Source organism: Pantherophis guttatus, chromosome 4 (assembly GCF_059756535.1).
Source record: "Pantherophis guttatus breed Tessera chromosome 4, ASM5975653v1, whole genome shotgun sequence".
Lineage (NCBI taxonomy): Eukaryota > Metazoa > Chordata > Lepidosauria > Squamata > Colubridae > Pantherophis > Pantherophis guttatus.
The window spans coordinates 16,025,071-16,049,704 of record NC_142066.1 but is presented as its reverse complement, the minus strand read 5'-3'; the positions used below and the strand labels follow the sequence as shown (position 1 = coordinate 16,049,704).

The 24,634-nt window shown below is 39.7% G+C and overlaps 1 protein-coding gene across 1 annotated transcript; it reads left to right on the top strand.

Moving 5' to 3' along the window:
* Positions 1 to 240: 240 nt before the first annotated feature.
* LOC132710013 (vomeronasal type-2 receptor 26-like) lies at positions 241 to 24,352 on the top strand. Its single transcript, XM_087893369.1, has 7 exons — positions 241 to 351; positions 15,302 to 15,471; positions 16,441 to 16,732; positions 17,736 to 18,581; positions 20,441 to 20,668; positions 22,483 to 22,609; positions 23,243 to 24,352. Exons 1-7 carry the CDS (start codon positions 241 to 243, stop codon positions 24,142 to 24,144), a joined length of 2,676 nt encoding a protein of 891 aa, XP_087749495.1. The 3' UTR covers positions 24,145 to 24,352.
* The last annotated feature ends 282 nt before the right edge of the window (positions 24,353 to 24,634 follow it).

Sequence of the window (24,634 nt, the reverse complement as noted above, 5' to 3'; positions counted from 1 at the left end):
AAGAGAGGAATCACAGTTTATATTAAAAAACACCTGAAAACAAAACAAATATACACAGACAAAGGCTGGAAGGGTCTTGATGATTGAGATACAAATAGTGTTAAAAACAATATTACTGATTTCGATCTATGCACCAAACAGAAACCAAAATGAGTTTTTTTTAAAAAAATACATGATAAAGTAAAAGATTTGGAATATGAGAATATTTGTATTATAGGTGATTTCAATGCAATTACAGACATGGAAAAAGATTACCAGAGTAATAAGAAAAATAAAACTAAGAAAAAGACACTTCCAGTTACCTTCAAAGAGATGACACAGCAACTACATCTGCAAGATGCATGGAGGGAGGTAAATAAAGAAAAAAGAACAGTATAGATTCTATTGTAGCCCACATCAACTGTGGTCTAGAATAGACATGGTCTAGATCAGTGGTCACCAACCTTTTTATCACCGCGGCCTGCTGAGCGTGCGCAGGGGTGGGGGCACGGCCCAGGAGCTTTTGCGCAAGGCCCAGTGCGCACGGCCCAGGAGTCTTTGCGCTGCAGCGTTCATGTCCCCTGGCCGCTGTGCGGCCCGGTGCCAGGTACTCCACGGCCCGGCACCAGTCCGCGGACCGGGGGTTGGGGACCACTGGTCTAGATGATAGGATGAAAGGATATCAAAGAAAGAGAAGATGGATGATGAACAAGGAAATATTAAAAGATAAAGATCATTCACAGATGATTGAAAAAGAAATGAATATATTCTTCAAGATAAATACAAAAGAACAAACCTCTCTCAAAACTTATGGGATATGGCAAAAGCCTATATAAGAGGCTTGACAATTGAATACATGGTGAAGAAAAATAAAGATAAACAACAAATAAGAGAGAATTTGCTAAAGGAACTTAAAAAATATGAATCCGAGTTACAGAAAGAACCTCAAAACAAAACATGTAAAGGAAAAATAAATTTGACAAAACAAAAAATTAATCTGATCACATAAACAGAAATAGCAAGGAAAATCAAATAAGCAAAACAGAATCATTTTGAACATGCAAACAAAACAGGCTGGCGTATAAATTAAAAAAAGAAAAAGAGAAGAGAACAATACACCAACTGCAAGACGGCACAGGAGAGATATACTATAGAAATGAAGATAAAAAGAATATAGCAAGAACCTTTTTCCAAAACTTATATGAACAAGCAGAGATCTCGGAAGAAGATATTAAAGAATATTTAAATAAAACAAACACCCAAGGATTAGAAGAAACACATAGAGAGTTACTGTATAGACCAATTACTATGACAGAATTAATAGAGGCAAGGAAAAAACAATAAAACAATAAAACCCCAGGACCAGCCGACATACCGGCAGAATTCTACAAAACATGTCAACACTCAATAGATGAAATCTTACTTGAAACCTTCAACGATGCACTCTTGAAAACCACAGTCCCAAAATCTTGGACTGAATCTATCATCACACTTATTCCAAAAGAAGAAACAGATCAAACACAAATCAAAAACTACAGGCCAATATCATTATTAAAACGTAGATTACAAATTATTTACACTGATTATCACAGAGAGACTAAAAAGAGTAATTAATGAGTACATTCACCCAGATCAGAATGGCTTCCTTCCAAAAAGGCAAATAAAAAACAATATGAGATTAATAATTGATGTTTTGGAATACTATGAAAAAAATTCAGATAAACAATTGGCATTATTTTTTTTGGGACGCACAGAAGGCCTTTGATAACCTAAATTGGAAATTCCTCATATTACAATTGGAAAACATGAAATTTGGCGACAAATTTTTAAATATGATTAAGAAGATTTACTCCTCCCAAACCACAAAAATAATGATTAATGGAGGCATGACAGAACACTTTACAATATCAAAAGGAGTGAGACAGGGATGCCCCTATCCCCCCTATTGTTCATATTATCTCTAGAAACATTACTAAATGAAATTAGAAGAGACAAAGAAATAAAAGAATTGAAAGTCAAAAAAGAGGAGTATAAGCTCCAAGCCTTCTCTGACGACATGGTTTTTATTATAGAACAGCCAATATTAACAGGAACCAAATTATTAGCAACAATAGAAGAATATGGAAAGGTAGTTGGACTTAAAATTAACAAACAAAAAATAAAGGCATTAACGAAAAAACTTACAAACCAACAAGAGAAGGAATTAGAAGATAAATTGGGAATACAAATGTCAAAAAAAGATAAAATATTTAAGAATTTGGCTTACTAACAAAGGATCATCAATTAGAGAAGATAACTATAATAAACTGACAAGACAGATAAAAAAGGATTTAGAAATTTGGAGTAAGTTACAGTTATCATTCCTTGGAAAGATTGCCTCGATTAAAATGAATGTACTACCCAGAATCTTATATCTGTTTCAAGTAATTCTGATAAAACCGGGGAAGGATTTCTTCAAAGATTTTAACAAAATGATTGCAAATTACATCTGGCAGGGGAAGAAAGCAAGGATCAAAATAAAGCACTTACAAGATACAAGAGGGAGAGGAGGATTAGCACTACCGGATTGGGAAATGTACTATAAAGCAGCATCACTGATTTGGATTAAGGACTGGATAGAACTCAAAAATAAAAGAATACTGACATTAGAAGGTTTTGATTTACAAAGAGGATGGCACATATTTCTTTGGGGGGGGGGAAGACAAACAACATGGATATTTCCAACGACATATTATCAGAGAAGCACTGTTCCAAACTTGGCAGGAGATTAAAAAAAACACATTATGATAAAATTCCAGAATTGCTATCGACTATGGAGGCCCAGATCTACCCCAATGCTATGGATATTGACAAAATGAAAACCTATAAAGATCTGTTAAACAATCAAGGGGAATTAAGATCAAGACAAGAACTGAAAGAACTGGGTACAGACATTGATTGGTGGCCATATTTACAAATAAAATCTAGGTATAAGACAGATTCGGTACAATTTGGATTCCAAAAAGGGCCATATGAATTAGATAAAATTTTACAAGGGACAGATGATAAATTGATAACAAAAACTTATAATTATCTATTAAGATATAAATTAGAAGAAATGGTTAAAGAAAATATGATAATTTGGGTGAAGAACTTCGGATATAACATTGAATTGGAAAAATGGGAAAAATTATGGAATGTAAATTATAAACTAACAATGTCTGTATCCTATAAAGAGAATATGTACAAAATGTTCTTTATATATATATATATATATATATATATATATATATATATATATATATATATATATATATATACATATTTACTTTTTTATTTTTTTAATTACTAACATTACAAACAACACATACAATACTTCACCCTGTGCTATACATAAGAAAGGAAGATTTGGTTCTTTGGATATATCCTCATGATCGCCAAAATCCACGTTCTCGGGGTACAGGTACCGAAGCATCCAATTTTCCCAGTGCATAGTCCACGAATGGTTTCCAAATTTTCCAGAAAATATCTTCTTTATAGTCACCATTTCTAATTTTAATATCACATGTCATTTTATCGTTTAGAGCTAATTTCCACATTTCACAATACCATTCTTCTATTCTAAAATTCACATCTAATTTCCAATATCTGGCTATTATAATTCTACCCATTATAATCATAATTCTAATCAATTCTTTCTCATATTTTGTTGGTTCTATTTCCTTAATTATCAACAGTAATATAGTTTCTGGTCTCAATATTATTACTTTCCCCATCTTTTCAAATATCATTTCCTCCAATTGTTGCCAAAACTTTTTAACTTTATCACATTTGTACCACATATGTTCATAAGTCCCTAATTCCATATCACATCTCCAACATTGTTTACTAATTTTGTTATCCATCAATGACAATCTTAATAGAGTCAAATACCATTTCCAAACAACCTTATAATTATGCTCTTTAATCCTTACAGATAAAGTCTTCATAATTCTACTCTTCCAATTCACATTCCAATCTAAATCTGATATTTTAATATTAAGTTCTTTTTCCCAATTCATCTTCATCACCCTTTGTGGTTTTCCATCAAAATTTATAATCTTATATATCTTACTAACGAGTCCCTTTAGCCCAATTTCATCTTTCATAATTTGGAATACTAAATGTTCAAATTCAGTTTTACTTCTACTTATCGAACAATTGTCCCTTACCTTCTTAGTCCATTTTTCTATCTGTATTTTTTCAAACAAGCCTAAACTCAATTTTTCAATGATTTCTTTTTTCCTCCTTCCTTACTTCTAAAAGCATGTGCAAGATGGCAGTCGCGTGGTGAAGCGCTGCGGTGAGATGGAGGACTTTTCGGGGCCTTAGGGAGTACTACAGGGGAGCTCGACCATCAGCAACCCCTGGTTTAGTCAGATGGGTCCGGGGCGAGGGTTTTGAGACCTTCCTCACCCCTGGACGTTCCCGGAGTCGGAAGCGACATGGGAGAGTGGAAATTGTGCTGCTCCGACGCTGCCGACACTGCTGAGAGAGCCGAGAGCTGAGAGCCGAGAGTGGAGGCCCTGCTGGAGGAGAACAGAGAGCGGAGCCGAAAGCTGAGGCATGGTGGCTTATCGGGCGAAAACCGAGAGAGGAGAACTGAGAATGGAAGCGCTGCTGGAGTGGAGAAGGGTGAGAAAAGAGAGCGGAGCAGCGCAGAGAACGGAGATATGGTGGCTTATCAGCACGGTGGCGGGCTCAGTCAGTGGAGCTCAGGGCGAGGGTTTTTTAAGACCTCCCTCGCCCCTGGATAAGCCCAGAGGCATTGGCAGAGAAGATGAAGGAGGAAGAATGGCTTTGGGGCAGCGAGTGGTGGCAGCCCATTGAATTTCCACCTAACCCACTCAGAAACTGAGAGGATATAAACAGGTCTTGGGATTGGAGAAGAGAGACCACCCCCCTCGGAATATCCTGGTGGCTGCAGAGGACCTGGAGGCCTCCTGTGACATTTAATGGAGGCTGGGGTCTGGAAGAACTGAGGAAAATAGGGCTGGTGGGTGACAGAGGGTTTTCCCTCGTATGGATACCAACCCTTTTTCCTCCCCCTCCCGGGTACTGTGTCCGCCTAAATGGGCTCATTATTTGCCCTGAGTGAGTCCTCTCCCCCCCTTTCTTCCCCTTTCCCCTTCTTCCCCCTCCTTTCTTCCCCCCCCCTTTTTTTTTCATCGGGACTTACTCGGATGTGATCTTGAGTATAAGACTATGCCAAGGATTTCCCATCTTTGCCCCTGAAGTGACTCACTGATAGACTCACTGATAGACTGATAAACTCTTCCTCTGACCATGGGTCAGCCAATTGATGCAACTGTTGAGGGGTCCTCTATTACATCATGAGTCTCGTCTGTCGGAGAAGTTTTTTCGATCTACGGCCCCTTGGGGGCCCTGCCGTGAGAGGACGGGCCAGAGGCTGTTCCCATTGGATGAGATAATCAGGAGCCTCCTACTGTCTTGGGAGGACAGTAGAGATACCAATAGTACATCAATGAACAAATGGGTGTGTTACATCTTTTGTGAAGTCCCCTGTTTGAGCTCCGTGCCTCCATCGCTGTATCTTGGAGATGTACACGACTGCGGATCTTCTTGCGCTGCGAGATTCCCCCCTCTCGCAGATGTGGCCCTCATTGTTATCGAGGGCCCACCTCAATGATGGGCTTTGGGACCCAGAGAGGTGGCATGTGAAAACTAGCGGGTTGAGGGCTTTTTTATCAAACTTTTTAGTTAAATTTTTAAGGGGTCTCAGGGAGGGGGTGGGTCAAATTAGAATTCAGGTTGTGGGTTTGGGGGAAAACCCACAAGGGGGAGGGTAAGGGTCGGGTCTGGCCGCGAAGCACAGTGGGGGGGTGGGCCCGGGATCGAGGGGGGTTAGAGCTCATCCGGATAGTGTTTTCAATATCAATACTATGGGTGGGAGAGGTAGATATGGCGGGAGCAGGGGGCCATATCGTGTTAGGGGAGCGCGCACTCGCTGTTTACGAGCAATGGCATGCTCCGGCCCCCAAAGCTCCACCTGTCTCCCAGGTTGCAAAGACCCTCAGGGCCCGGGCCTTTGGCTGATGCTGTGCAATGCCAGGTCCGTAGTAAATAAAGCCCCCCTCATTTGTGATCTTATTCAGGAGGGGGGTGCGGACCTGGCAGGTGTTACGGAGACCTGGTTGGCCAGGAGTGGGTGTTCCCCTAATTGAAATGTGCCCTCCAGGTTTCCTTGCTTTCCATCAGCCGAGGTCACAGGGGAGGGGTTGGGGGGGTAGCGGTTATCATTAAGGAAGGTCTGAAACCGAGGGAGGCCACTGTCCCTCAGACGACCGGCTGTGAATCCCTCCTTGTGAAATGGGGCCACGGGGTTCAGATGGGTTTGCTGATCATGTACCTGGCTCCCTGCCACGTGGCAGCAGCCCTGCCCGAGCTACTCAACGTCATTGCCGCGGTGGCGGTTGATATCCCCAGGCTTATGGTCATGGGGGATTTCAACCTACCGTCCATGGGCGAGGCGTCTGAGGTGGCTCGGGAGTTCATGGCTTCCATGACAGCTATGGACCTGACCCAGTTAATTCATGGCCCTACCCACATGGGGGGAAACACGCTGGATCTGGTTTTTGTCTCTGGACAGTGGTTGAGTGATCTTGAGATAGGGGATATAGTCACCGAGCCCTTGTCATGGTCTGATCATCTCGACCTTCGAACCGCTACACCCTGCCGCAGGGAGCCGGTAAGATGGTTCCGCCCCAGGCACCTGATAGAACCTGATAGGTTCCAGATGGAGCTTGGGCCATTCCCTGAGGCTCTGGCAGACGCCTCGACTGGAGACCTAGTGGCCACCTGGGATAGGGCGGCCGCTGGAGCTCTAGACCGGATCGTGCCTTTGCGGCCTCTGACCCGGCGCCGATCTCAGTTAGCTCGTTGGTTTACTGAGGAGCTGAGGGAGTTGAAGCGCCAGAAAAGACACCTAGAGAGTAGTTGGAGGGCCAGTCGTTCTGAATCTGACCGGACACTGGTAAGATCTGATATTAGGAATTACCTAGTGGCGATAAAAGCAGCGAAATGTAGTTACTTTGCTGCTCTTATTGCATCATCAGATAATTGCCCGGCCGCCCTGTTTAGGGTGACCCGCTCCATGCTCCACCAGGAAGTGCGGGAGGACCCCTTGGAGGGTAGAGCCGAGGATTTTGTTCAATATCTGTATGACAAAATCACTCAGATTCGGGAAGATCTGGACTCTGACTGGGTAGTCTCAGGGGGAGGGACTGGAGCAGGTCTTGAGAATGTTATCTGGGATGAGTTTGATCCTGTGACCCCTGAGGACGTGGACAGGATTCTGGGTAGACTGAACGCGACCACTTGTTTATTGGACCCGTGTCCCTCCTGGTTAGTGCTGGCTTCTCGGGAGGTGACACGAGGCTGGTTCCAGGGGATTATAAATGCTTCATTGGGTGAGGGTGTCTTTCCTGCCACCTTGAAAGAGGCGGTGTGAGGCCTCTCCTCAAGAAGCCTTCCCTGGACCCGGCAATGTTGGTAAATTATCGTCCGGTCTCCAACCTTCGTTTTGTGGTGAAGGTTGTTGAGAGTGTGGTCGCGCAACAGCTCCCCCAGCACCTGGATGAAACGACGTATCTGGATCCATTCCAGTCGGGCTTCAGGCCCAGGTACAGCACGGAAACGGCATTGGTCGCGTTGGTTGATGATCTCTGGAGGGCTCGGGACAGGGGGTGCTCCTCTGTCCTGGTCCTGTTAGATCTCTCAGCGGCTTTTGATACCATCGACCATGGTATCATGCTGCACCGGTTAGAAGAGTTAGGGGTGGGAGGCACTGTGTTGTGGTGGTTCTCCTCCTTTCTCTCTGACCGGTCGCAGTCTGTGTTGACAGGGGGACAGAGGTCGATCCCGAGGCCCCTCATATGTGGGGTGCCACAGGGGTTGGTCCTCTCGCCTCTCCTGTTCAACATGTATGTGAAGCCGCTGGGCGAGATCATCCGTGGTTTCAGGGTGGAGTACCATCAGTACGCTGATGACACCCAGCTGTACATCTCCACCCCGGATCACCCCAACGATGCCCTTGAAGTGATGTCCCGGTGCCTGGAGGCCGTACGGATCTGGATGGGGAGGAACAGGCTCAGTCTCAACCCATCGAAGACTGAGTGGCTGTGGTTTCCGATGTCCTGATATAGTCAGTTGACGCCATCACTGACTATTGGAGGCAAATCATTGGCCCCCACAGAGAGGGCTCACAACTTGGTCGTCCTCCTGGATTCACGGCTGTCTTTAGAAGAGCACCTGACGGCCGTGACCGGGAGGATTTTTTATCAGGTTCGCCTGATTCACCAATTGCGTCCCTTTCTGGATCGGGACTCGTTACGCATGGTCACTCATGCCCTCGTCACCTCCCGCCTGGACTATTGTAATGCTCTCTACATGGGGCTCCCCTTGAGAAGCACCCGGAGGCTCCAACTGGCGCAGAGTGCGGCCGCGTGGGTGGTAATGAGAGCATCATGGCGCTCCCATGTGACACCTCTCCTGCGCGAGCTGCACTGGCTCCCAGTGGTCTTCCGGGTGCGCTTCAAGGTTTTGGTTACCACCTTTAAAGCGCTCCATGGCTTAGGACCTGGTTATTTACGGGACCGCCTACTACCACCAATAGCCTCCCACCGGCCAGTACGCTCTCATATAGAGGGACTCCTCCGGGTGCCGTCAGCCAAACAGTGTCAGCTGGCGGCCCCTAGGGGGAGAGTCTTCTCTGTGGGGGCACCTACCGTCTGGAATGAGCTCCCCCCAGAGATACGGAGGATCCCGGATCTGCACACCTTCCGCTGCGCTGTGAAGACCTTTTTATTCCATCAAGCGGGCTTGGCCTAATCTCCTCCCTCTTTTAATATGTAAATTTTAATCTGTTTTTAAATTATTGGGGTGTTTTAATCTGTCCGGGCCAAAATGGTTTAATTTGATTTTATCTGGTTTTTAAATTTTGTGTATTTATGTATTTTATTGCTTGGCTGTTCACTGCCCTGAGTCCTTCGGGAGTAGGGGGGTATACAAATCAAATAAACTAAACTAAGCTAACTCCTTTCATTTTCTGAAGTTTTTAACCAATCTATTATAGTTCGTATATTTTCATCTTCCATTACCCTATCACGACTTATACTAGTTTTAATCGGCCAATTTTCAATTGTCTTCCCTAAGAAAATTATATCTGGAATTAAAATTTTAACAAATTTATTCCAAATTTTACTCAGTCCCTTTAACCAATAGCTACTAAATACACATTTTGATTTTGCTTTGATTTTGATCTGTATCCTACAAAGAGAATATGTACAAAATGTTCTATAGATTGCACCTCCTGCCTGCCCGACTGGCAAGAATGTTTCTGAACACCTCCCCAATATGTTGGAAATGCAAACTCCAAAAAGGAACCTACTACCACATGTGGTGGTCCTGTCAGAAAGCAAAACAATTTTGGCAGGTGATTAGAATACAAATAGAGGAAATCAAACACCAAAAAATAGAAATGAGGCGAGAAACCTTTTTATTAGGAATAATTACAGGACAATACGAAAAAGAAATAAAATACTTAATTATTCATATACTAACGGCAGCACAAATAGTTTTTGCCCAGAATTGGAAGAATGAGGATATACCAACAGAAGATAAAATAATTAGTAAAATTATGGAATGTGCAGAAATGGACAAACTTACAAAGGAAATACAGGAAAAGGAGGAAATGGACTATTATTTAATATGGCATAAATGGTATAACTGGTTGGAGAAGAAGAAAGGGAAAAAGGATATGGATATAAATGAGAAGATAAAAATTATAGATAAGAAATTAAGTACCGACTTCCGGTTTGCTGCTGGCCGCCGCCAGATATTCCTTCGGGATCTTCAGCTTCCACTGCCTGTTAGAGCCGCCTTCACAACGGAATGGCGGCTCGAAAAAACTCCGTTTCCATGAGGAAACGGAGATAGAGCCGGCCGGGGTGGGTAGAACTCTCTGCATAGTCCCAAAAGTTTTTCTTTTACTTTTGGGACGGAGCGGATGAGCTTCCCCATATCCCCAGCCGCCGCTCCGGGCTTTGGGAGACCTCTGCTATATGCAGAGCCAGGCGACAAGAGCAAGCCTGCGAATTTAACAGATTGATTAAAGAAAATGTGAGCTGGACCTGTGATACAGAATCGCAAGTATTTTATTTATTTTATAAAAACTATTCAAGAGAAAAAGGGAAAGGAAAGAGGGGGGAAAAAAAGGACTTTTAAAATGACGTCTGCCGAGGCTTGAGAAGAGGCTGAAAGGGAAAGTCCTTCTGTTCTCTATTATTACAATGTAGCGGAATAAATACCACTGGCTACAATTGTAGACAAAACTTCGCTCCCGTGTTTTTTCTCTCTCTCTTTTTTTTTTTCCTGGGGATCGGATATTGCTTCTGGTTGGAAAGAAGTCTTTTTTTTTTTTTTACAAAGCTTGCCTGGGCGGAAACATGGCACTGAGACTTATAAAGTCAGACAAACAAGTAGTGGGGGGGGATTCCCCCACTAACAAGCTAAAGGAACACGTTTTAAGTCTCCAGTCTCAGAAACATGATTTTAATATAATAGAATTTCTTTTAGAGGAGATTGTAAGAAGGGATGAGATTGTGAATCAGCATCTTGAAAAATTTAAGCAGGAAATTAAAGAATTGGTGAAATCTAAGTTTGATTTTTTGGAGCAAAAAATTTTAAAAATGGCTAATGGTTTTTCAGAATTTATGATACAGTTGGATGCAAATACTAAGTTACTAGAGTCTAAAATGGAAGAAACTCAAGATAATTTGGACAATAGAATTCAAAAAATTGAAAATGATTTGATAAATATTCAAGATAATAGCTTAGAAGAAAAACCTAAAATGGAGGCTGATCAAAAGACTGGCAATGTAGAAAATCTGCAACAGAGGATTGAAAGAGAGGTTTTAATGGTACAATATAATTTCACTGAATATGCGATAAGACTGAGAGGTTTGCAGGAAAATAACAGAGATGATTTAAGGAAAATATCTTCTGAAATTCTAGCTGGGATTTTAAAGGTTCAACCCGAGGAAGTGTTTTGTAGGATTGACAGAATTTACAGAATAAACTCCTGGATTGCAAAGCAAAGGCAATTGCCTAGAGATGTGGTGATTTATTTTACAGATAAAGAAATTAGGAATAACATTGTGCAAAATTCCTTCAATTCTAATTTGCAATTGTATGGAAGAAAGATTTGGATTTACAAAGAACTCCCACCTAAGATATTAACAGAAAGGAAGAAATTTGGTTTTTTGGTGACTGAGTTAAAAAAAAGAAATATTCCATTTAGGTGGGACGCCCCAGTTGGTATTATATTGAGATATCAAGGAGAAAGATACCAGTTAAATACTGTTGAAAGAGCGGAAGAATTTTATCAAAACATTTTGAAAATGAATTTAACATCTTTAGGCACAATACAGGATAAGCAGAAGGAGTTGGAAACAAAGGGAAAATATTGAATTACAGAGACTGTACCAGATAAATTGCCTTTGGATTTTTGGGATACCCCAGCCGGATTATTTACAAATTTGAGAGAAGTGCCATCTGACTCTAACGTGATGACTTATCAAGTCAAAGACAAGTATGGATACCAACCAGATGATATACAAGGGGCAAAAAAGACACACGAGATACAAAAACAAAACCAACAAGATCAACTTATAAAGCAGAATGAAAACCGATTAGTTGATATACAATCTGTAGAAAGGAAACCAAGATGGAAATTAAACCCACAAAAAGAAAAGAAAAAAAGAAATAGGTCGTACAAAAATAGAAATTTCTAAATCAAGCAACAGTGAAGCCAGTGACTTTAAAAAATGTATGAATATGTGAAAAGACAGTGGAGGCGAAGTATTGGTTAATATTATCCTGAGGACAGTGACAGACCTCTGCATTGCCGTAATTCTGGGATGTGAAAAGAGCCTTAAACTGTTGGATTTGAATCATCTACTTTGGATTTTTTTTTTTTTTTGCACCGATAAATATATTATAACTATCTTGAGTTACAAGGCAAGAGAGTTACGTTGGGACATGCAGAAGATCTGGTTGTTACCCACTAGGATGATGGGAATCAATAATCCTGATGAAAGCCACAATTACAACTATATGGAATATAACTATAATGTCACTCGGGTGGTTGCTTTTACTTTTATATATATATGAGGATATTTACTACTGATGGGGGCAGATATGATTGAAGATTTTGAACAAACTGTTGCATCAGGAAGCTATGTTACCCTATTATGGATGATGGTCTTAATAATCTAGCGGAAAGACTTCAAAGAAGATATTATATGGACTATAAACTTAAAGTCATTGTCTTTTCTTTTCTATTTAGATATATTGGAATATATACGTATATATATATATATATATATATATGTATTTTTAAGCAGAGTGGGTAGTGACTTAAAGATATTAAGAATTGTTGTGCATGGCAATTTTGCAGGAAAGTGGGTGAATAAGCTAGTTTACAGATTGATTAGTTTAAGAAAAGGGATGTTTAAGTGATATATTTAGGGGAGTGGAGGAAACGGACAGAGTTGAATAAATGTTAAATTAGGATTTATGGGGCAGGCCGCTTTAAAATGTTATATTAATATACACAAAAGATTAAATGTTAAAGCAGGATTTACTATATATTTTTAAAGCGGAAGGTGGTTTTGAAATGTTGTAAAATAATATATAGATAAAAGTTTGAAAGAGGAGAAAAAGGGCAGATTATTGTTAAATTGGGGGTTATAAAAATATGTTAAATTAGAAGTCATCATATAATGTCATAGTAGAATCTTTTCTCTTTCTCTTTTTCTTTTTTTTTCTTTCTCTTTTTTTTTCTTTTTTGAAATGTATGGTTAAAAGGGGATGTTATAATATTAATAATATTTCTAGTAAGTAAAGGTCAGTATTTAGAGGAGGGAGTAAGTAATCTGTTATGAATTAGGTTTTTTGTTATGAAGAAGTCACAGGGGGGAGGGGGGGAGGGGGGTTAGGGAGGGGGAGGGGGGAAGAAAAAAGGGGGAAAAACTTGTATTTGAAAACTTTTTCAATTAAAAAAAAAAGAAATTAAGTACCAATTAAGGAAAATAGTAAATTAACGATGTAAATTAAGAAAATGCGAAGAGATGATGTACGGGGATTACTGACTACCTAAGTGATATTTAAATCTAAGTGCTATTGCTATTTCTGTGATCATGCAGTTAAGTATTGTACATTCACTGTTGAACTGATAAAAGGTACCTGGAGAAAGTTTCCTCCTCCTCTTACTGTTAATCTTATTCTGACCTAAACATTTTTATACACAAATGTATTCAATGGTGGGATTTAGCCAGTTTGGACCAGTTGAGGTGAACTGGTAGTTAAATTGCTGCTGGCCCTGCCCCTTCCAGGAGTTCCTACATGCCCCATTTTGACTCCCAGGTAAGTGCAGGGAGGCCTACTAGGCCCAAAACGGGGCATGGAGTGTGTGGCACCCCCCCCGGTGTCCCATTTTCACTCCCAGGAGGCTTCAGGGAGACCTACTAGGCCCAAAATGCGTGGGGGTAGTGTGTCCCCCCCCCGTGGTGCATTTTCGCTCCTAGGAGGCTGCAGGGAGGCCTCCTAGGCCCAAAACAGGGTGCCAAGGAGGGACATCACATCTCCCACACAGACCATTTTTGTTCCAAGGGGGAGGCAGGAGGCCAAGTGCTGCCTGTCAAACCGCATATCCCTGGCCACCATGGCCACGCCCACCCAACTGATCATTAGGGAAGAGAGCTGGTTGTTAAATTATTTGAATCCCATCACTGAATGTATTGGACTAAAAAAAAAAAAAAAACTCCAAACCTTCCATTAAGAAATGCAAATTTTATTTATTTATTTATTCATTTATTTAACTTACATGCCAAGCATATCACCTCAAGGTGATCTAGATAGCTTATAATCAATAGAAACAATATAAAACGTTAAAACAATACACAGTAACATTGCTTTGAAATTGACAAAAATGGAAGGAAGAGAGTCATATGCACAAAGGGAGAAGGTGGGGTCTTAGCTTAGTCTATTAATCATCTCCAGAATGAGCCTGGATAGCTCAACAGACAGAGCTCTGTAATTTAAGACCAGCTGTCTGCAATTAAAAGTAAGATCGAATCCAGCCAGGCTCAAGGTTGACTCAGCCTTCCATCCTTTCTAAGGTAGGTAAATTGAGGACCCAGTTTGTGGGGGCAATAAGCTGACTTTGTATAAATATACAAAAGTATGAAGGCTATTGATTAACGCATTGTAAGCCGCCCTGAGTCTCCGGAGAACGGCGGCATATAAATCAAATATAATAATATAATAATAAGATTAGTGTAATGTTTTAGCTAACCTGTTCACCATATATACATACATATATGAGAAAGAGAGGGAGGGAGGGGGGGGTAGAGAGAAATGTCGGGTCAATATGATTAACAGATAGAGATCTCTTCATCTGGAATGTTAATTTATATAATAAAGTTTTCTTGTTAAATAAGGAAGAGAATGTTTACAACTATTTGTAGACCCATTATGTAAGGGGAGGAGAATTCATAAGGTGCTTTTATTTATTTTCAGCATCCAGCTGGGTGGGATTTTTTATGCTCAATGTTAGACATTTGGGTTATTATTATTTTTTTTCTTTTTTGTTTTTGTTCTTGGTATTGGATATATGCTTTCCTGGGTTGTGTATGGTTGGATTTTTTTCCCCTTTGTATTTATTCTTATTGATAAAACAGAATAAATATACAGAATAGAAAAACAATAAAGAAAATTTTACTTGACATATCAATCTCATCAAAGCATGCATTTCTCTACATCATCTTTGTTATTGTTATTGTGGCAACATGAAGGGAATTGTGTATGACTAAGAATAATCTCTCGGGAACACTAGAGATTTTGCTGTAAAAGAAATTAGTTTTGCAAAAAAGAGAGAACAAAACAGAACTGGCTCTGTAACTCTTGAGTCATTCATTATCTTCTCTATAATTATGAACTTTTTCAGCAAACTGGTAATTCCCAGGCCATTATTACTACTGACAGAGACTTTAAGCATCTCCTCTGGCCTTCAGAAATAGGCAGACTATAGAGATAGTATAATAACCAAAGCTTGGCACTGAGGCTTTAAACTGCATTTACCTGGCTTTCAATCCATCCCTTTGTTTTGCAGATCAAGGGGGCGCTAACAATAATGTGGGATCCGTGGAAGTCTTTTTTTTCACAAATGATTTTCTATGTAGCTGTAATTCTTGGTTTCCTCATATTATTCTTTCTCCCTAAGAGTGTTGGCCAAGTAGAAAAATGCAGGAGCACTGAGCCTGCATCAATTTCTCATAAATATGATCAAGCTGGGGACTTCATTGTTGGTGGTGTAATTTCTCAGACCTTCGTTATGTCTGAAAGGATGTCATTCAGGTATCATCCCAGCAAGGATGATTTGGTAGAACACATGTGAGTAACTAGATATTTTAAAACTTCCTCCTACATCTTCTTATTCTTTCTTTTTATTTTCTGTGCAAGACATTCTACAGTGTATGATTTTGGTCATGTGTGAACAATCAAGTATTTTTTAAATTATGTACTATAGCATCTGTTTATTTTTCTTCAAAAATGTACCCCTTTCTGTTCAGTTTAGACTGATGGTGTTAGTATGTCTTACAGTATAAATCATTTTAATGTTAGTTCTTTATAGAATAGAATAGAATTCTTTATTGGCCAAGTGTGATTGGTCACACAAGGAATGTGTTTTAGGTGTATATGTCCTCAGTGTACATACGGAGAATAAAATATATTCATCAAGAATAAAAAGATACAATACTTAGTGATAGTCAAGGTTAGTAATAAGCTATCAAATCGTACTAGGAAACAAATAAAAACAATATAATTGAAAGATACAAGCAACATGGTTATAGTAATAAGTGGGAAGAGATAGATACTAGTAAGGAAGAGAAGAATAATAGTAATAATATAGTCTTCGGAAATTATTTGACAGTGTGGTGGGAATTAATTGCTAAGCAGAACGATGGCATTCAGGAAAAAACTGTCCTTGTGTCTAGTTGTTCTAGTGTGCAGTGCCCTATAGGGTTATTTTGAGGGTAGAAGTTGAAACAATTTATGTCCAGGATGTGTGGGGTCTGTATCACAAGGCTAGTTGTTCAACCTCCCTTCTTTATGCAGATTCATCATTGTCTTGAATGAGACCAATCACTGCTGTATCATTTGCAAACTTCAGTATTTTGAGAGAGGGATCTTTTGAGATGCAGTCATTGGTGGAGAAGTGGAGAGAGCACACAGCCCTGGGAGACTCTGTTACGAATTTTACATCATTCTTCTCCTGCTTGAACATAGGAAAGAATAAAACTTTATTTCAGAACTAATTATACAGAGAATACTTAACTATTTTTAAAAATTTCATTGTAGATTATTGTCACAGAGCTACCAACACATCATGGCTGTGGTTTTTGCTGTAAAGGAGATTAATAAAAATCCCCAGATCTTAACCAATATCACACTAGGCTTCAACATTTACAATAACTATTTTCTTCCAAGATATACTTGTATTGCTGCTATGGAACTCCTCTCTACACCAAACAGATTCATCCCTAATTATAAGTGTCACAATCAGAAGAATCTGATTGCTGTCATAGGAGGACCAAGTTCTATTGAATTTCTTGATATGGCTACCATTATGACAGCTTACAAGTTTGTGCAGGTAAGTCCTTTGCTTAACATATATTGGAGATTGGGGTGGGTTAACGATATTTTAGTGTTCTAATATTTCATTGTGGTAAATTGATAAATTTACACAATGATAAATTTCATTGTGGTTTCTTTTGGAGAAAGTTTAAAAAACAAATGTAGCTTCGATAATCTCAGCTGAACTGAGAGCATCCAAATATAACAACTATAGCTGTCAAAGAAGTCATGGTATTGTGTACATCACATTGGTATAGCATTCTTTTGTGACATCTTTGTAGCACTTACGTGGACAATCTTGAAGTCTTCCCAAACTTCTGTACACTCTAGAGCAACTGGCAAGGCATGTGTTGGCCATCCATTCTGATGATGTGTCCCACCCACCGAATCTGGGCTCTGATTGTCAACATCCAGCTTCAGTATCCAACTAAAATTCCTGGACCATTTCATTTCTGAAAAGCTTACTTTATATTAAATACACGGCTTAGCAATGTTGAGGTAAAACTAACTCTGAGATCCTCAGGTCCCAGTTAATAATATTAAACAATGATTTTCCCTGCCAAACCCCCAGGCCTCCACATAGACCAAGTAAACCATTTCCCTTTGTTATGGGAACCATCTGCCTCAAGTGCACACCTGTTAAGATGTCCTTGAAAAGTTTCTAGAATCTCACAAGCTTCAGTGGAACTGTAGAAGTGTCATTTTTCTAGTTAACTCATTTATAATCAACACTTCCCCTTCCCGACCTTTCTCTAATGGCAAGTAGAAATGACAAGGTACATAGCTGCCAAAGTTTCACTCCTGACACTGATAATCAGGGGTTCAATGCTGCTGGACTCTACATGATCAACTTATTAAAAAATTAAATTAACTGATTAAATTGAAACATTAATTAAATTCATTTCAGTTAATATTATGTAGCATATTAATAAGTGGTATTTATGACAGTTATATTAAAATACACCAAAGACCACCATTTACTGTGTGACTGGTATTTTTCATCACCTTGTTTGTTTTAGGTTGCATATAGTTCTGTCCCAGAGACCAGTAGCATTACGCAAAGTCATTTCTTTTACTGGATGCTCCCAAAGGCCAGTCATCAATATCATGGACTTCTCCAGCTCTTTTTGCATTTTGGCTGGACCTGGATTGGGATGTTGTACATTAATATCGGCAACATAGCTGAGAACTTGCTGAGGAATGTTATTCCCATGTTTTCCAGAGGTGGGATCTGTTTTGAATTCATAGAAAAAATGTCAAGTGAATTTCTCAGTGAGAATGAGAAGACACTGCGTACATCATACAACATTTTAAGTATTGTTTCGAAGAGTACAGCTAAAATAGTGATGTTTCTGGGGGGATTTCAGAGTATGCTAAGTTTAAGGATTTTGCTCAGATTTTCAGAACATAATGATACGCCATGTAACCCCAAGGTTTGGTTTATGACAGCAGAGGTAGACTTCTCATCCCTTCCTTTCCAAAGATATTGGGATCTTAATTTCATTCATGGCTCTATAACGCTTGCAGTACACTCAAAACAAGTGTCGGCTTTCCAGAAATTTGTTCAGATGAGGAGCCCGGTTTTAGATGAGGAAGATGGATTACTAATTCAGTTTTGGCAACAGATCTTTAACTGTTTGCTCCACATTTCCATCACAGATGAAGAGGATGACAACATCTGCACTGGGGAGGAGAAACTAGAGATTCTCCCTGTATCTTTGTTTGAAACCAGCATGACTGCCCACAGCTACAGTATCTACAATGCTGTTTATGCAATTGCACATGCTTTGCATGCCATGTATTCTTTCCAAGGCCGACAAAGAAGAATAATGAGAGAGAATTTCCTGAGTCAACAGTCATGGAGGGTAAGGAGAATAATTTGGACATTCCACTAGGTCCATGGTAGCAAACCTATGGCACATGCGCCAGAGGTGGCATGCAGCGCCCTCTCTGTGGGCACGCATGAACAGGAAGCTCTTCTTCCAGGTTCCATTGCACCCATGCGCACCAGATAGATGTTGCTGCATACATGCGCACGGCAGCCAGCTATCTTCTGTCCGCGCTTGTGTGCCAAGTCTTCATGCAAAGACCAGCTGGCTGGTGCACATGAACATGACAGAACCCGGAAGTGCAGCTGGCTGCTGCAAAGATGGGCTCCAGCCAGCTGCTCTAGTCTGGGTTCTGGTACTGTAACGCGCTCCAGTTTCCGCTCCATCTTAACTGTGTTTTTTAGAAATGAGGTAATTCTAGATATTGGAGGTTACTCCCATAAATGACTTGGTCATTCTTCTAAGGAAGAAGTCCAATATGCTTTCCCATAAGACATTTATAATATCCTAGCAGCAATTAGCATATACAAAGCAAATTAGGTATACTTTGAAGGAATATATGGTTTGATAAAAATTTACAAAACTATTACAATTTACAATGGGAATTTAACTTTCAACATTTGTTTCTGCCTGTATGAATTACTTCTCAAAACTCTCTCTCTGTGTGTGTGTCTCTCTGTGTGTTTTTTGCTCCTTATATTTCCAATGTTTTTTTTTAGAAAATGATTTGTCTATTTTAATCATCAAGACTGTTCTACCAGTTATAGAACATCTTATATCAATTTTCTCTCTATATAACATTTAACTCCAGGGACTTGTCCAGGTAGTCACTAGGAGTCAAAGGTTCATATGTACATACAAACATGCATGCAAACATGAAGAGAAAGAAAGAAAGAGAAAGAGAGAGAGAGAATGTGAAGAGAGGGAGAGAGAGAGGAAGGGAGGGAGGGAGGGAGGAGGAGAGAGAGGGAGAGAGGAAGGGAGGCAACATTCAGAATAAAAGTTCTTCTCTTGAAATTCCAATTGTTGCATCTCTGCTATCGTAATCAAATTCAATATACATTTTATTATATGGCATTTGACCTTCTCAGATTCTGATTAATATTAGTGTAACAACTTTTAAATTAGAAGGAGCAAATAAACAAAATTGTGTGTCACAAGGTTTTAAAATTCAAAAATCAAAGTCTTTCAATATTTCCTTGTTTCCCCTGTTCTTTTTGTGCTATTTTCCCTATTTTAAAACATTGAAACCAAGTAAGTACACTAGATTATTATGAAGTAGGAAGCCCAAGACCTCTCATGTTTGTCTTATTAACAATAAAACAATAAAATCTTCCAATTTATTATCTTTCCATGAGATGTCTTTTTTTCTCTCATTTTTATTAATTTATAGTATAAAATCCAAAAGTACAAAAGCAAATAGTAGGACACAGAGTGATAGGTAAGGGGAAGAGATATCCTTGGGATGTCTTGTTATTATGATAAAAGTCTTCTTAAAAATAGACATTCAATAACAAGGCAAGAAGTAGAAAAGATAAACATAAGCTTGTTTTTTGTGTGTTTGACCCAGATATTCAGTAGATCAGTTATTATTGTGTTGTCTCTTATACGTTTTCTATTTTTTGATAAATAGTTAGATTTCCTTAATGATGCATTATGTCATCTTTACAAAAATGATTTTTTTCAATAGATGGCATTATTCTTTGCATAAGAAAACAAATATTGTTTCACAGATATATTGTTCGTTTCTGTAAGTGTAAATATTTCCCAAGTCTTATTATTGATCTAGTGAATATTTTATTTGCTGAGTTATTATTAGCATGTTTTGAAAGAGAACTTTAGCGACTGACTGTCCTACAAATATATCTGTTTTCACTTCCTTTACGACTGTTTAGCTTCACCACTTTCTGCAAAGTATATCTTTTAATAACAGTGTTGGAGAAAAAATTTCTTTTGACCAAAATGGTGAACTGCTGGCAGGACTTGACATCATAAACTGGATCACTTTCTCAAACCAGACCTTTCTCAGAAAGACAGTTGGAAAGATAGACCCATCAGCAACCACTGACAAATGTTTGATTATTGATGAACATAATGTGGTTTGGCCCAGCTGGTTTAATCAGGTAGAGTCCATGTTATTTTAACTCCTCTTGCACTTCTTTCCCCACTTTTTCCCCATTGTCCCAAAAGTGTTATACAGTTCAAGCTTTAATGTGAATGACACAGATATTCAGACATATGAATTGGTTTTTTGCTTGTGGAGCTTGTGCTCAGTGTAATTATGAGGAAAACGATGAGTCCTTCAGAAAGACAGAAATGGTTGATCATCTGCTTTTTTCTTAATTTCTAGGGATGGATGAGAATTAGGTTGCAAATTCATATTCTAGCACCATTATAATCAGGGGTGAAATCCAGCAGGTGCTGCCAGGTTCTGGAGAACCATTAGCGTAAGTTTTGAGCAGTTTGGAGAACCAGTAGCGGAAATTTTGAGTAGTTCAAAGAAGTGGCAAATACCACCTCTGGCTGACCCCAGAGTGGGGTGGGAATGGAGATTTTGCAGTATCCTTTCCCTGCCATGCCCATCAAACCACACCATGCCCACAGAACTATTAGTAGAAAAAATTGGATTTCATCACTGATTATAATCCATTCATCCAATGAATGTTAATATGTTTCCTGGATAAGGAATAAAACTGTTAACAGCAATTTGTTGCCCTATTGGAAATAAGAAGAGAATTTGGGCCACAAAATTTAATTCATTGTTGGGTACCAATCTCTGGACAATTCCTTTAGCAAACTGTTGGATTAAAAAAAATTGTATACAGACCAATAAATGCAACAATACAGTAAATTAATTTCCTAAGACTCAATATGGTCCTATTGTCAGCGTCCCAGCACTGACATATATAAGGAGAGGAGAAGCTTGAACTTTTGCCTACTTAATCCCTTTGAAGATTCTGTCTCCTCGGAGATGGGAGGGGGGAACATTCCTGTGATCTGATGGAGGAGGGATGAGGAAAGTGGCTTGGAAGATAGCCAATGAGACGCAGAGAATTGGGGATCGAAAGGGAGGGATTGGGGGGCAAAGGTCAGTACTGACCGCACAAGAGCCAGGGACAGATCACTATGCTCAATAAAGAGAAAATTTCCTTAAAGATCAGCAGTTTGGTAATTCCTTTATTTTGAGATCGCATTGAAACCTGACACCTATGTGACCACACTGAAGATATAAAGGAAATGAACTAGTCTGGTGTAGTGGTTAAGACATCAGGTTGGAAACATGGCAACTATGAGTTCCACTTCCATCTTAGACAAAAAGCCAGTTGGGTGAGCTTTGACCAGTTACCTTTTCTCACCCATAGAAAGGAATCAAAGGCAAAACAATTCTTGCAATCTTGCCAAGAAAACTTCAGGGACTTGTCCACATAGTCTTTGTGAACCAGACATAATTGAATAGAAGAAGAAAAATCATATAATCCTATAATCCTTCCCCAGGATCAGCCCACAGCTTTCCACTGCTCTCCTGTTCTCGGTCTTCTGTGCATCTGCTCATCAGGCACTGGACCCAGCTGTTCCTCTTCTTCCTCATCAGCCACCTCCAAACTTGGGGGATGTTGACTCTCCATCTGAGGGTTGATGAATGGCCCAGACTCCACCTCTCTCTCTCTCTTTGCCAGCTCCATTCCCTCTTCCCCCTCAGAGCTCCTAGGTTGCCCTGAAGCTGACTCCAATGCTTCCTCCTCCTCCTCTGATTCAGCTGCTGAAGTGGCCCATGGACAATAGGCCACAACATATTCTAAAGAGATGGTAAATTCTTCTTGAATCAATCATCAATCTTGAATCTTCTTCAACCTGCCAATTGAAGATATTTCCAGATCTCCTGTATTTGGAAAGTCCTATTCTCTCTATTGAACCATCTTTTTTTTTTCCTGGAAAGGAACGTCCTGTTTCACTTTGTAATGAGAAGTGCAAGCCAGGTTACCGCAAGACCAAGATCGAAGGGCGATCGTTTTGTTGCTATAACTGCACTCGATGCCCAGAGGGAAAGATCACCAATCAGATAGGTAAGAGATCCCATAAAAGACATTGGCTGTATCTGGATATTTGGATATCAAAGTGGGTTCAACTGACTTAAGATTTTTCTTAAAATTTCTTTTAATTTTAGCCAATTTTTCCAAAAAGCCAAAAAAATCCACCTCCAAAATGTTGTGTTAAGGTATTTTCTCTCCTTGTGTCCGGTATTCATTGCCAAGCTCTCTGTGTAGAGTTAAGAAGAAGTTTGATTGCTTGTCGGGTAATTTTTACCATGTATATTTTTGTATATGTCTTGTATATAAACCACTGTTAAATGTTTAAGGCTCTGTGTGCTGTGTTCTGCTCCTGGGTTGTCTCCTAATAGTAGTCAAATTGCAAACGCTCTGACATGTTGTTTTATGTAGTTTCTCTTACACATAAGCTGGTTCCTCTCTACTGAGATCTACACGACTTATTAAAATATTGCTATCTCATCACAATGTGTGAAGTGAAAAAAAGGAAATGAAAATGGACAGTTTATTACTTATTAACAAAATCTACACTAACAAATCATACCATGAGACTAATTCGCGACACACTTATTTATTTTTTTAATCTGAAATACTAAGCAGGAGGGCTCAAAAATATATCCTTATTGAACTTTCTATATTTCATTTTAACAGATCGAGATGACTGTTTCCAGTGCCCAGAAGATCAATATCCAAACAACAAGCAGGATTTATGCGTGCCAAAGGATATAAGTTACTTAAGTTATGAAGAACCTTTGGGGATCAGTTTAGTGACCTTGGCTCTTGTGCTTTCTTTTATCACAATATTGGTGCTGGGAATCTTCAGGAAGTATCACAACACTCCAATCATCAAAGCCAACAACCGCAGCCTCTCCTATACCCTCCTCCTCTCCCTCCTCCTCTCCTTTCTTTGCTCTCTACTTTTCATTGGTCAACCCATGAAGATGACTTGTCTCCTTCGACAGACTTCTTTTGGGATCATCTTCACTGTGGCTGTTTCTTGTATGTTAGCCAAAACTGTCACCGTGGTGTTTGCGTTCATGGCCACCAAGCCAGGATCAAGGATGAGGACATGGGTTGGGAAAAGCCTAGCCCTTTCCATTGTTCTCTCCTGCTCCTTTATTCAATTTCTTCTTTGTACTGTGTGGTTAGCAACCTCACCCCCTTTCCCAGACATGGATAAGCACTCTTTCATTTCTGAAATTGTTGTGGAATGCAATGAAGGGTCAGATATCATGTTTTATAGTGTGCTATCATTTATGGGTTTCCTGGCTATAGTCAGTTTTATTGCAGCTTTCCTTGCTAGGAAGTTACCAGACACTTTCCAGGAAACCAAATCTATCACATTCAGCATGCTGGTTTTTTGTAGTGTCTGGTTGTCCTTTGTCCCAGCCTACGTGAGCACCAAAGGCAAATACATGGTAGCTGTGGAGATCTTCTCCCTCCTGGCCTCCAGCACTGGGCTTCTGGCTTGTGTCTTTTTCCCCAAATGCTACATTATCGTCATGAGGCCTCATCTGAATAAAAGGGAGCATCTCATAAAGAGAACTGTTTAAGCAATCTTGCCTTTTGTTTTTGTCCAACATGGGAATAGCACAATGAGATAAATCCCTTAAGGCATCAATTTTGAGAGGTACATTAAAGGTCAGATAGCCAATTTTCATGGTGCTTGGAACAGATCCAGAGCATCAGTCAAAGATATAACTAGTATGTTATATATAATAGTTATATAACTATCATTTCTTTTATGTACACTGAGAGCATATGCACCAAGACAAATTCCTTGTGTGTCCAATCACACTTGGCCAATAAAAATTCTATTCTATTCTATTCATTGAGGTTTGCAATGAGATTGTATTTGGATAAGATTCTGAATCAAATAAACCTGGTTTATTAGTTAGTGCAGTAGTAGATGAGGAAGTTATGAATAGGGACATAAACTCTGAGTTACAGCAGGTACAATAAGGAAAATGTGGCTATCATGGCATAATTAGCAGAACTGGAATTGGCTGAAATCATACAGTACGGGTCTGTACTTAGCTGAGC